Source organism: Aythya marila (assembly GCF_965140915.1).
Source record: "Aythya marila genome assembly, chromosome: 10".
Taxonomy (NCBI): domain Eukaryota; kingdom Metazoa; phylum Chordata; class Aves; order Anseriformes; family Anatidae; genus Aythya; species Aythya marila.
In genome coordinates this window covers 20,091,158-20,105,136 of record NC_139051.1, presented here as the reverse complement: position 1 = coordinate 20,105,136, position 13,979 = coordinate 20,091,158, and the positions used below count along the sequence as shown (strand labels likewise).

At 37.5% G+C, this 13,979-nt stretch overlaps 1 protein-coding gene across 3 annotated transcripts in view; it reads left to right on the top strand.

Annotated features, from left to right (window-relative positions):
- DCP1A (decapping mRNA 1A) overlaps window positions 1–13,979 on the top strand; it is a 35,868-nt gene that overhangs the window by 12,431 nt on the left and 9,458 nt on the right. For all 3 annotated transcript variants that reach the window (XM_082767883.1, XM_082767882.1, XM_082767881.1), the window contains exons 5-6: window positions 4,772–4,910; window positions 8,971–9,090. In XM_082767883.1, the coding sequence (XP_082624009.1) occupies window positions 4,772–4,910; window positions 8,971–9,090 (259 nt within the window). The remainder of the gene's footprint in view (window positions 1–4,771; window positions 4,911–8,970; window positions 9,091–13,979) is intronic.

The following is a 13,979-nucleotide window of genomic DNA, read 5'->3' as shown; positions in this document are numbered from 1 at the left end:
AGTAATACCCTGGTAGAAGATTCTCTGAAGCAGAAAGTGTAAGGCAAATAAATAAGGGCTGTGTTTTTTGTGGTTGGTTTGGTGGTGGGTCATTTCCTGTTCTAAAAGCTTGATTATTATTCCTGACTAAAGTCAAAAAAAAAAAAAAAAAAAAAGAAGGAAAGTGGGAGAAGGATATAGTTTTTCATTCTGCAAGATTCTGTGTTAGGAGTGTAGACTGAACTATGAAATAAAAGGAACTTGTTGCTAAACTTCTAGATTGTTATTCAACTTTTATTAATGCTTTTCTTCTTTCTCAAGAGATAAATCAGTTTATAAAATTGACATGTCACTTGCTCTTGTTTTATGGTTCCTGAGGTTCTTAGAAGTGTGGAGGCCATGCAGCGGGAGTACTTTGGAAATGATGTCTGTTTAAAGAAACCTTCAAGTTGTGTTTGCAGACACATGGCATTGTTAGTTGTTAAAATACTATCCGTGTAGCAGCACAGTTAGCCTATCTGTGCTGTACGTGGTTGCACTGGCATGGCTTCAGTAGTTTGGGTGAACAGAAGAGGTCAAGGAAAGCTGAGGTACTTAAAATGTAGTGAGTGTAGGGTAGAGAGAGTATTCTTGCTTCTGTTCCTTCAGGTGAGGTGTGTTGCTGATTAAGCCTTGCTTATAGAAGAGGATGAGAATTCATTTAAGTGAGTCTTCTATGTTCTTTGTGAAAGGAAAGTTTAAAGTGTGTGGCAGTGTGTTCATATGCTAGCAAAAATTGCAAAATTGCAAAACGCAGATGTATTCCTCAGGGTATTTTCTCTTCCTGTGTTCTCTGCTTTGTTTTTCTGCACCATCACTATTTACTTTCCTGCACCTTCTCTGTGTGCTCTAATCAGCACATCATGTCTTGTAAGTCATGACATCTTAAAGGCAGGCAGAACTTAATAATATGTAAAGTAGACATAGGATGAACATCATTTTAAACCAAATCGCTAATTTAGGTGTTGGCATGACTGTGGATTAAGCATATCTTGGAAACGGCTTAACATATCAAGCAGATTTTGGGAATGTGTCTGGACCATAGTTACTTCTTCAGTCTTAGGCAAGTGAAACTACAGAAATCAAACATGTAGATAGAAAAAGTAATTGATTGGATATTGACAGAATACAGTTAAGTTTTTCTGAGCTTTCCTAGGACCTCACTTCAGAATGGTTTTTAGTTGTTGCTGCTATTAACATGGTCAAAAAGGATGTGATATTCACTAGCCTGCATATTGCTGGTAATAAGTCTTTGATTACCTGAGAGTATATTTCATAAAGCCTTTCCCCATTACTAGTATGTAGAATGTCTAAATACTCTTGGCTCTCTTTTTCTTAATAGCTGTGTATAGATGTAGGGGTAACAAAAGAGTTTGCTGAAGCCATTACTATACTTAGAAGCATTTAGTGCAAGTATATCAAATTGAATATTTTTAAAAGTCCTGTAGAATGAAAGCATACTTCATTTGGTACCATGTGTCTTAGAGCTTCTGAGAATCTAAAGATGAATACTAGGGAAACTGGAATGAAGGCATTGTAGTTGCACGTTGCTGTAGAAGGGCAAAATTGCACTTCTGAGGCTGTTGTTACAAACTTGATGAAAAGTGGATTGAAACTATTTTGCTGACATGAGTTTCTACAAACATCAAGCTTCCTCTCCCTGCAAATGGGTAGAAAGCAGTGAGAAGAAAAGTGCTGATGCTTACGTGTCCTTTCTTTTCAAACTACAGGGATTGTTTCAGCCTGGGATGAAAAATGTATTTCAAAAAAATAAAGTATGCCCTTTAATTAAATAATAATAACAATAATCCTTTTTAGAGAATGAGCTTTGTCACATGGTTGTGGGCCCCACCAGGCTTAGTTCAGTGGATTTTCCAGTGGTTGTTTATCTTTGAGTATCAATTTAGTTTCACGTTTTTTGTTGTTAGCAGCAGAAACTTGTATTTTGCCTGTTGGTGCCGTTTTACTTAGGTGGGGTGTCCTGTATCACTTACAGGAAAGAGGACTGCATTTAGAGTATCTCAGAGCTTCAAAAACATAACCATAAAAGGTTTCAAGCTTTTTTTTTTTTTTTTTTTTTTTTTCCAAGGTTTTTTTTTTTTTTTCTTTCCTGCTGTTTGAGTTGACCTTATTGTGCCAGATTGAGTTAACAAGATTGCAGGCCATCCATTTATATTTTGGTGGCTTATCTTTCAAAAGAAAAGTAAATTACTCTTCATAGGCTTTGTAATCACACAACTTCACTTCTCACATTCTCTCTGTCTCTCTCTCTCCCCACCCCTTCCCTGCTCTTCTGTGAGGTTGTGCCAGGTATATTTTCAATGCTGTAACTGCAGATATTCTTGAACAAACTGTCACAGCCACTTCTGTGTCCCTGAAGGAATGTGTGCCTCTTCCACTGTCTGATAGAATGGAAAGAAAAAGCAGGCTTTGCTTAAAAAAGATTTAATCCTGATTGCATACAGAGCACGCTTGGTTTACAGATTTGCATTAGTAGAGGTTTTTTTCTTTTGACTTTTTACCCCAGGAAAAGGCATTTGATCTATAGAATTTTTTATTTTAAAAACGAAATCTAGAATTTTCTGGAATGAAAATTCTATACAATGAAAAGATTCTATACTAATGAAAAGACTATACAAGTGTTCAAACTGCTAACTTGAGGAGAAATAAATTTGGGTCAAGTTAAAATACTTGTTCATGAAGGATAAGCTTCCTAGAAGTAGTAGGACATAAGTCTTTGGGAGACTTTATTGTATTCTGATGTGTACATTGTAATTTTCTTATTTTGAAGTTGGTTTATTGGCTTGTTCTACCCTATTTTAACTGTCAGACCTCAGCTGGGCTCTGAGATAGTCTCCCGCTTCCAGATGTTTTGCCTTTATCTGGGACAGTTTGGAAGGGGTGCTGCTTCACATTTACCCTACTGCCATCATCTGAATGTAACCTGCATAAGACAGGAAATGGAGGAAGAGCCATTAGGCACTTATCTACGTGAGATAATTTCATTTTCATTCTTTAACAAAAAGTAAACTATTACAAAGGTAGCATACCCCTGATAATGTGCAGAAGAAAATAGAGATGTTCTGTGGAAATACTTCTGAAGCACTTCTGTGAAATGGATTTACTCATTGAAAATATTTCGCTCTGAGACCATTAGAACTACTTCCAATGGAAAGATATTTTGTTGAAATCTTCTGGAACTGTTTTTAATGAACAGAAAGAGGGCTGGGAGACTCAAGCCGTCCCTTTGTCTACAGGGCAGCACATGCATGACTTCAGCTGCCCAGAAATTGCTCTTTAGCCAAAGTATTTATGTTTCCTGATGCAGCCATGCTGGCACTTAAATCTGAGCAAAGCCTTCTGGTTCTTTCATCTTGCCTTTTCTCATCCCTAGTTTTGGATTTGAGTATAGACAAGTCCTAAGTCAGGGCTGTATGACCATGTGGGGTGCTAGAACAAAATGTTCTCTCATGGTGTCACCATAGAAACATTTGTACAGTATTGAGCTGCTTCATCCAAAGCAGCACATGCTGCAGTTCATAGAAACTGACAGAGTAGATTGGCCTGCAGATCCTGAGTTATGCTCGCAGGTGAGTGCTTGCCTGCAAACAGAGGAAGCTGTATAGTATTCAAAGAATAATGAGAAGCTACTTCAATAATCATCTTGTATAATTAAAAGTTTTGAAACTCATTTTCCTGGACAATGCTGTACTGTTAAAAGCTATCTTTTTTCTTTCTCTTTTTTTAAAAAAAACGCACTGTCTAATATTTCTTCAAATAAACACAGCTGAACTCTAGTGAAGTAAAGGGTCTTGGCAGCTAGGAAAATGGGAGGAATCTTCTAACGCTTGCTCTATTTTTTTCCTCAGGAATGATAACATAGAGGTACATAGAAATATCTATTTAGTGAACAGTCTAAAATCTAGATTTATTCCTGAGTCCTAAGTGACCAGAAGAAGCTGGAGGCTGGATGATTGACTCTTTCTGTGACTGCTCTGATGGCACCTCAACTCCTCCATCAGCTCCACAGCATGAGAGTTTTCAAGTGATGTGCCAGCTGTAGAGCTCTGCCCTGCTTACAGTGCTTGTTTTTTCTTAACATATTTGATTAATGCAGGCTTAAAAAAAGAGGGGATTACAGGCTGGTGTGTGTTTATTTCAAGAGAATAAGCTTTAGTGCATTGCACAGCCATGTACATCTTGTGAACTGTACGTGGATTAGGAGTAGAAATGTATGCTGCCTTTACTCCTTTTGTTTTCTAATGGTAGGTCTCGTCCTAAACAAGAACTGGTTTGTATTCGATTTAGTTGAACAACATGGCTTGATATGGTTAAATATGGAAAAACTGCATGTTACAAAGTAAACGATAAAAAATACACAGTTTGCTCAGTCTGTGGTATAGTACACGTGCTGCTTATGCGGACATCCAAATGCGTGTTGTATGCTATATTGTAAAAAATGTCTAAATGTGACAGGTCTACAGAAGTAGGGCTTACTGCAGGCAAATTCTGAGATATAGACCAGTGCTGTCTGGATTAGAGGTAAATCATACAGACCATTTGACAGCTTGACTTGCCTAAACCTTGTAGCAAATTAAAACTTGTATAGCTTTGGTCAGCTCAGTGTTAGGTTTTCATTCAAGCAGAACAAAACATGTTTATATGCTTGGAGAATGTTTTTCCTTCCTGCTTTTTGTAAAATGTTCATGCTAGATAAAAATTGTGAAAAACCATTTCTCCTTTCCTGTTGCAGAGTGGTAGAACAAGAAGCTCAGAGATCACAGCAAGTTTCCCAGGACAGAAAAAGTCCCAGCAGAACAAATGGCTGCAGTAAAAACAGGCCTATTGACATCCTGGAAATGCTTAGTAAAGCCAAGGATGAATATGAACGAGTAAGGAAATGTCTTAATTTTATTCTGCTATGAATGAATAAAAACACTGCTTTCCCTTCTCAGTGAGGTGGTCGGGGCCTCACGGAGTCTGCTGAAATGGCATGCCTTGTGGCTTCTGAGAGCCATGATGGAGAAGGATCCTCATGTGCTCCACATGACAATTGAGTATACTCTAACCCAAGATCACAAAGCAGCGCACCTAATCCATAATTCAATGGGCCTGAAATTTTGTATGTTTGAATTGCTGCCTCTTGAGGGGAAAGAAGTAGAGTTTTAAAAATGGGTACCTAGAAATGCAAACACAATAAATACGGTGTTCTAAAACAGGTGCATGGGCTGCTTAATCTCAGTATTCAATCATTGTCCTATTTTGTGAGATCATTAGCAAAGGAAAGATGAACAGAATGTAACACTGCAGAAGAATGTGTCTGTTTCTGTGATTCTGAAGTTCCACTTCCGTAAACATTTGTTATAGTAGCTAACACTTCAGGTTTTCTTTTTTTTTCCATTGTACTGAAAATCACTGGAGGAGGTCGGCTATGATTCATGGCATAATCAACAGCATTCACTGGGTTGCATACCAAAATGCTTTGGCATCTTAAATAATATTATAAAAGCCCTGAAGCTGTAAACTCTCCCATGTCTGTGATAAAAGCACAGATGTACAGTGACTTATGGGGAACAGGTTTTGTAGGGAAATATTTTTAAGAAGTGTGGAGTTTGCTTGTTGGATAAGTTCATAAGCTTTATTTCCATAATTTTTAGCTTAGTAGGTAACTCTGCCAAACTGTTCATTTTTTTCATTCTTAAGAAAGCCTATATGGTAAGTAGTTTTTAACGTAACTGTGTTTTGTTTAAAGAGAAGGCATTCTCTGCCATTGTTCCAGTGGTCTTGTTTTCAGAATGCTGCTGTTCCTTCCCTCAAGTACACTGTAGGAGGAAGAAGTCCAATATCAACTCTGTGATCCAACTTGAAAATGGAGCTTGATAGACCAATTCTACAACAGTTTCTACTGCTGTGAGGAAAATTTTGTCTCTAGGAATAACAAAAATTGTACCCAACAGTGTCAGCATTCAGTTAGTGTCAAAAAAAAAAAAAAAAAAAAAAAAAAAAGACGTGGTGTTAGAGGGTAGAGATTTAGTCATTCAGTACATGTAAACTCAGTGAACCATATTTTTAATTGCTGTAGATGAGCATATAACATTTTCCTTCTGTTCCCTGGTGTACTACTCAATCCTGTCTATTGTGTGTCTGTTCTTTTAATAAGCTGATACCGGAATGGTGAGTCTGGTGTCTTTTGCCAGTACTAAATTCATAAGTTTACATGATGAAGGAAAGTATTAGATCTCTTGGGAAGGCATTACTTTACATAGTCCTGAGAACCAAATTCATACATGGAAGACAAATGTAAGAGAAGTCCGTGGGAGATAAAAAAAAAAAAAAAAAAAAAAAAAAAAGGCAACAAAGATTCTTTGTGAGTGCAATAACACAAGGATGTACAATAGTAATGTGTAGCTATAATATCGCAGAGATACAATATGGTTTGCAGCTATACTGGTGGGAGAAGGGTTAGCACATCACTAGAGTGCTTCATTTCTTCTTGAACTTGTATAGTGGGACACTGGAGTTCCTTGGAATAATTGTGTTTTGAGTCTTTGTAGGATTCTAGGTTGGTACCATGTGGGATGAGGAGGAAGGAATGAACACGTGGGCTAAGCTATGTATGATGAACCTGCTTATCTTGTCGCTTTCTGGCATAAAGGACAGGTGAAAGTGACAGACCATACAATATATTTGAGCCTATATTCTAGTTTCGGAAAATCAGTAATGTATTTTCAGAATGTTTTAATATAGGTCCAAATAAAAGCTAATTCTCAGCACATTAATCCTGTTTGAGGAGAACGTGTCTTTGTATGAAGGCCAACATTGGGAAAGTGGCAGCTTTTGTGAGAGCACAGAAAGAAGCATCGAAAGCTGAATGATTCATCTTTCAATGTTATATCAATTGAGACAGATCTGGAGAAATGGAAGGCTTGAAAAAAAAACAGAACAAAAAATCAGAAATTGTTCTGGTAGGGGCCTGTTAGGGTGTAATGAAGTCTTTCTCCTTCTTTGTTCTTGCAATATCGGATGATACACACTTCCAACAGATGGTTCTTAAAAATGACTCAGGATATTCCAGCTTCTCTCTGAATTTTGAGGTCTGTGTGTGAGAGTAATGAAAACCTTTCGCTAGAAACAAAGTTCAGAAGTGTCATGATTGCATCTGTGTAGACAAGTACTGATAACTGGGCCGTGGCAGCTGTCATACAGTGTGAAAATACATGGGGCATGGACTAGGCTACAGTAAAGATACTACACAAATTAGCTTTTTTGCCTCTCTGTCTTGATTTTGCTTCTTGATGCTTTTAGATCACCTATATTATTAGAGACGTTATTTCATTTTGTGTGCATGTAGATGAGCAATAAACTGAATCTACCCCACTTAATCTGCTACGAGTGTAGTGTTGTAGAAATTGCTCAGTAAACAGAAATGAACAATGCTAGTTGTGATTCAGGCAAACTTCCTGCAGGATGTTCTGTTGGCCACCTCACCTTTAGCAACAAACCTCAGGCACATTGATTTTGGAAGTCCTTGTGGCCAGCACACATCAAAGCTAATACGATTAGGTAACCAACTTGGATGGTGGCTTCTTGAGAGACCTTTCTTGTCTGATTTTTTTTTATTACTATTTTATGGTGTTCAGTAATTATGCATGAATTTGTATTTAGGAGCCGAAAGTACTCATCTGCCTGGTATGTTCCAGATGGATCATACAGTAATCCTTGTGTGCAGCCCACATGAGATTGGCAGAGTGTCAGCATGAGAAGGGGGCAGAGAGAGTGAAAAAGAGATTTATGGAAGTCTGAGTGATTTAATCTAGGATTCCAAATCAGCTTAATCCTTCAAGTACTCGCTCCATAAAGTCCATATGTGAAAATGAATGGAGATATTTTTTTAATGAAGTGAATGGATGTTTTTTATAGTGTTCGTGTGTGTGTGTTTCAGTCTGAGAAAACATAGCAGCTTATCCTCTAGTGAAAAGGAAAAACTAGGCTTTGATTTTGTAGCTGCAAGGCAGTCAACCATTTCAGGCTCAAAGAGTTTTAACCTTTTGAATTAATGGCTAAACTACAGAAAGGCAGCCATTGTTTCTCTCCCTTCTGTCCCTAAATCACAACATATGGTCCTGATGTTGTTTATATCACTTGCAATTTGAAATTTAAAACAAAACAATAATAAAGCTGAGATTGTTTCTAACTTACTGCTACAGTTTCTCATATTTTGTAGTTGTCAGGTAAGTGAGGAGAGATCATCTGATGTGCTGATGTTCAGCTGTATCATAAACATAGTTTACCTATTTTATGCTAGACTGGTTCTACACTTTTTCACTAATGCTTTAAAATTTAATACAGTTTTTATTTTTGTTAATGTATATATTTAGTAAAGAAGGAAGTCAATTCAAACCATAAACGTATGGTCTATTACTACAACTTCCTTGGCTAGTTTGCCTTATTCACAGAAAAACCAATTAATGCCTAGTGGAAGTACATGCACGTGGTTATTTAAATCTGGTGGAAATAAGTCAGTGACAAGCTCTTCTTCCAGTCACTTTAGAAGAATTTCTGACAGGACTTTTTTCGAAGTTGTTTCTAGCATGCTAAGTTGTTTCTAGCATGCTAAGTTGTTTCTAGCATGAATTCTTAATTTAATGGCCTTGTTAGCAGCTAATACAAAATGTGAAAAGTCTACCTTTATTTATTTATCAGTGGAAAAAAGTATAAAACCAGTTGTCTTTTTTTGATAATACAGAGTAAAAGTATTGTGAACACTTACCAGATATTGTATTACTTGGTATATTTTTTCCTGAAACTTGTGAATTTTACAGTGTCTGACAGGAAAATTACTAACCTGTACATCCTCTGGATATCAGCCCAAGTGCTACCTAAGCAGAACTATAGTAGTGGCTGAGCTCCTGTGGCTATGTAATTTTTTTAATTTTATTTTTTCCCCCCCAGAATCAGATCAGTGACTTAAGTATTATGTCAAGTTCTGGAATGCAACAAAATGCAAATTTCCTGAAGTCAGAAAGCACAGAGGCTTCAGAGCAAAAACCTTCGATACAAGTGCAAGATCAGGTAAGTGTCATACAAATCTAAATAGTGTGTTACTTCATTTAGCACTTTGTTTTGGTACCAAAATATTTTCTTGGAATAGAAGTATCATCTTGCTGAATGTATTATGCTTCATCGTGAAAATAAATTTGTAAGTTTAACTGCAGTTTAGAATTGGTTTTAGTATCTACTCTCATTTCTCTTCACTATGCTTGTTGAAGATCAGCTGGTATGTTTCCTGCTGCCCACACCCCCCTCAGATAAACTAATGGGTCTGAAGACTCTAAAGAGCCTAAATTCTGTTTTTTTTTTTGCCGTAATGTTTAAATATGAGGCTGTATCCACACTCCTGTCAATATAAAAGTGTGTTTAAATGGGCTAACTCAGATTCTGTAAGTCAGTCCATGATAGTATAGAGACACCTGTGCAGGATGACTTCTGAGTAAGGGAGCAAATAAAAATTACCCCTGTTGAATTGACAGAGAGAATATGGCATTTGTTCACTGTACACTGTGTTGCAGTCTTTCAAACAGCAACTGAAGCACTGTCTTCGTGTGTCTGAGACGTTTACTTAGTTTGTCAGTGCTGCATTTAAAGCTGTAGCTACAGTCCTGCTAAATGAAATCATCAGTCAGTTGCTAGACAAGAAATGGAAAGTACTTCTGTCACGGAGCACTAAATTCTCTTTGGAGTTACTGAATGTGTGCATACCCGTCTTCTCCCATACTTCTGTAGCTTGTGTTTAACCTTTGCTTGTATGATCAAATTCAACTTGCCTGATTAATATATATCATGGGAGAGGTGTTGTGTTGCTGTTCGGTTTTGTTTAGACTTTTTTTGACAGTGTATTCCTTCCTCTGCGTTAAGCAGTATCTTCCAGAATTGTTTCAGTGATGTTAGTGAGGGATGTTGCTCAAATTTATGGTAATTCTAGTGCACATACAGTGCTTAGATGTCTGTCAGATAATTATTAGATACGTGTTCAATCAGCATGTATCCAGATACCTACAAATTCTAAAGCCTAGTATTACTTCTGTAATTAAAGATTAAACTACTGTAAAAATGCTAGTGAAAATAACATGCTTCATGTAAATGTTGTTGATGAACCATGGGAAACTTGTTATAAAAATAATTAGCATCATCACTGGAGTGGTTGGAATATAGGCAGTGATAGTTCAATAATTGGCTCCATTTCCTAATAAGCCTTTATGCACAAGGGATGTGTAGCTTCATACAGTGCTTCTTGGAGGTTCGTTTTTAAAAAAATACTAATAATTTTTGCAACAATTAAATGCTTTCTAACACATCAGTAACTTGTGCCTGCTTACAGTGCCACCCAGTGGGGACAGAAAGGTCAGTAGTGGTCCTCTCCAGAAAATGCCCCACAGTGTGTGCCTCCAGCTCCTTGTCCTAGCTTATTGTTGTGTTTTGGATGCAATAAAGCACTGCCTCTGGAAAATGCCCTAGGAAAATGCGTGCAACACTGCATTTAGTAATTGTAAACAACATACTTATTTTTAAGTAAAAATAAATAATTTCTAGTACAGGTTAGGGCTACGGTATGAGTAGCAGAAACCTGTTTAAGGGGCTGGGGTAATAACAATCAGTGGGTTAAAACGGGGTGAGGGGAAACTTGCAAGGATTATTGGCTCTCATGGCATCTTCTGCCCTCTCAGCAGCACCTCTGGTTTTGGACCAGCACAAGTGATAGACTGACCCCTGGCAGCCAGTTGTGCTTGCTGTATGCTTGATCTTGAGGCCTGGCAACAGGGTTGTGTCTTGCTTTTAAAAGAAGAAATCTTCTTTTTGGCTGTGCATGTGTGATCAGCTGAAGTGACCAGCCTGACAGTGCATGAGCTTGCAGAGCAGTAGAAACTAGCTAAGGAAAAATTCTAATTTCAAAGTTTTTCTTGAAAAAAGATCTATAAATTCTGATGTTTAAATTTCTAAAAATTCTAAGATTGTAATACATTACTTTAAAGTAATTCAAGGGAAAGTACAGTTTTACAGAGCAGGTGAAGTGGTGTTCTAGTGTCTCTTCTGTTGAGCTATTTAAAATAATTGTTGTGGAGATGCAGGAAAAAGTTATGTTATCTAAGTGGTAATTTACTTGTGTAAAGCTAGCTGGGTTCAAATACAGCACCAAGGTGTTTGTTCATAATTTCATTTTTAATAATGTGTACTACTAGAAGAGAACTGGAAAAAATGTTATTTGAACTGTAAGAATACATTTTTCATCTAATTAAAACAGATAACCATTGAAATTAAAAACTAGTATATATTTGATAATTACTGTGAGATGCTGAAACCCTTCCAAAATGTCATAACTGTATGTTGATTGATTACCTTCACTTCATGCTAAAGACATCACAGACTTGGGAATAAAAAATAAATGTCGTATGATATTCTGAAGTTCAAGTTCTGTACCCTGGCAGTTCAAAAAGAAAACAAGCTGTATTATAAAATTAATTTTGCTCATCACCAACACAAAAATATAACTAGAACAGTGAAATGTCATGTGCCAGCTATGACTGCTAATTCCCATGCCTCGATATATCTGAAATAATTCCCGGAGAAACCCTTTGGGCAGCACTCCATTCCTGTCAAGTAAATGGATTGTGTTGCCTTTTTTCCAACCCCATGCGGAGAAGGGTGTCCATAACACAGTGAGTTGCTGACATGTCCAAAATACACCTCAGCCAGAGATGAGTCAAGCACAAGATGTGTTTTATCCCTCAGGTTGGGAATGAACTTCATGTTTCAAGCTGTATGTGTCGTGTGTTATGTGTAAGGGGCTAATCTGACTGCGATCAGAGCACGGCAGAGATTCATGTTCATTAGGTGAAAATTTTAATGTATTAATAAAAGAAAGCCAGTCAGTTACTCAAATGGAGGTGAAAAGCAGAGTTGATGCAGAGTAGTCATTTTCTCTTAACATAATAATAATAATAATAAATCAGCAGTGTCAGCAGCACAAGTTAGTAACCTTGGCAGAAGTCAATGTGATTTCAAGCTTGAGACTGCCAGGCAGCTTGCATGCTACCTGTGCTGCCATTCCTTCGTTGCCCTTACCAATGTTAGTAACACTGGAACGAGCAGAGCAATGTCGCGGTACAGTAATTGTCATTGTGAAATAGTGTCTTTGTTTAGACATACCATCACAAGGCACTGGAATTTCGCTGCGGGCCATTCACTCTTCTGAACAGAATGTCATGTTTTAGTCCAGCTGTTTTATGTAACTTCCTGCACAACCTAAAAAAGCAGGAAAAAATTAACATAAGGGTGTTAGTAGCTGTTTTTCTCACTAGAAAAATGCGTTTTAAACTAATTCAGCTAAAATACCTGCTGTAAAATAGCTGGCTTGGAATAAACTGTGAGTAATTCATGGTAGAACTGGCAGGTGTATCATAAGGGGTTAACTCAGACTCTCTCATTATACTGCTGAAGAAAATGCATTATTTTCCCTTGCAAAATGGTATACAGGAGCCTGTGGTTAATTAGCTGTGATCATCTCTTTTTATTAAGGCATTTTAAAAATGTTTGCGATCTGTTAAGTAATTCAGAACTGTGTTGTATTGCCTCTTCAACACCTGAAACGCAGGGAGACCTAGCCAACCCTACTTTTTTTTTTCTATCAATTTGCTTTCTCATTCTGTCGATAGTTATTGTTTTCCTTTGAAGGAGAAAGTGAGGACGAGTCACTTGGGTTATTTTTATTACTGTGTGTTACCTTGGTTGCCTTGTTAGGACTTCCGCTATTTTTCCTGTTCAGCAAGGAATCCTGTTTTTCTATGGATTCTTCTCAAATAAGGAAAGAAGCATTTTTTCCATCTGTTAAGCCAACATCTATTTTGATGGTTAAAGGGTGACTGTTTTTCACAAGATAACTTGGTTGGGAGGGGGGGGAACAATACTACACAAACTCCTAGTAGACAGCCATTCTTTGCTAACCTTGTGTTGACTTTTAATGTAGGGAATGCTGTTTAGTAAGGCAAAATATTAGGAATAGGAAGTCCTTAAGATTTTTCTAGCAATGTCAGTGCTGTAGGCTAGATGTATATTTGTGTAAGAGACTCAAGGGTCAATGTGTTCATGTGTACATGTGCATGCTTTTCAAGGAAATTAACACATATTTTTAGGTTTTTACAGATTCTTTTACTTATGGTGACATCCACTGCAATATTGATGAAAATGGGAGAACTGTCTAGGCATGTACTGCTAGATAAGCTGTTTACCTTCAGGCTTCTCTTTTTATTTCCCATCCTTCAGACCATTTAATTAGTTACAGTACTGTAAATTCTGCATGGCATTGGTTCAAAACATATGTTGTTCCTCAGCCCCTCTCCCCTCCCCCCCCCCCCCCCCCCCCCCCAACCAAGTGTGCTGTGTAGTTAAGGTTGATCAGTGATGGCAGGCATCACCTTAATAGCAGAAACCATAGCTGTCCCCCTTCTGTGCTAGTAGTGCAGTCTGTCTATAGAAGGATGTAGAGACAGAAAGTGCTGTGAAGGTGTCATCTCTACTGTGGCTGCATCCTGCCCTCGTGCCACTGCCGTATGATTGCTATGGGTTATTTCAAGTTTTAACGTCATGCTTGAAGAAATGTGAATATTCTCCCCCAGTCCCAAGTACTCCAGCCAAGTGGTGGAATGTAAACACTTACTGCAGTGGAAGTTTTTAAAGATAGAGTTGGAGGTGTTTGGAATAGAAAAATAATGCAAGCTGAAGGGGAAGAGTGTGCAATTTGGGGGAGGGGGAGGTAGAGTCCAGTGACAAGCGACGAATTGGCTTCAAGCTTAGCCTGAGACTGTGATTGTTTAAAAAAAAAAAAAAAAAAAAAGTGACAGAAAATTTGGTGTCTTTTAAATGTATCTGACCTAGTTGTATTCATACTTTTCTTGAATTTGTAACAC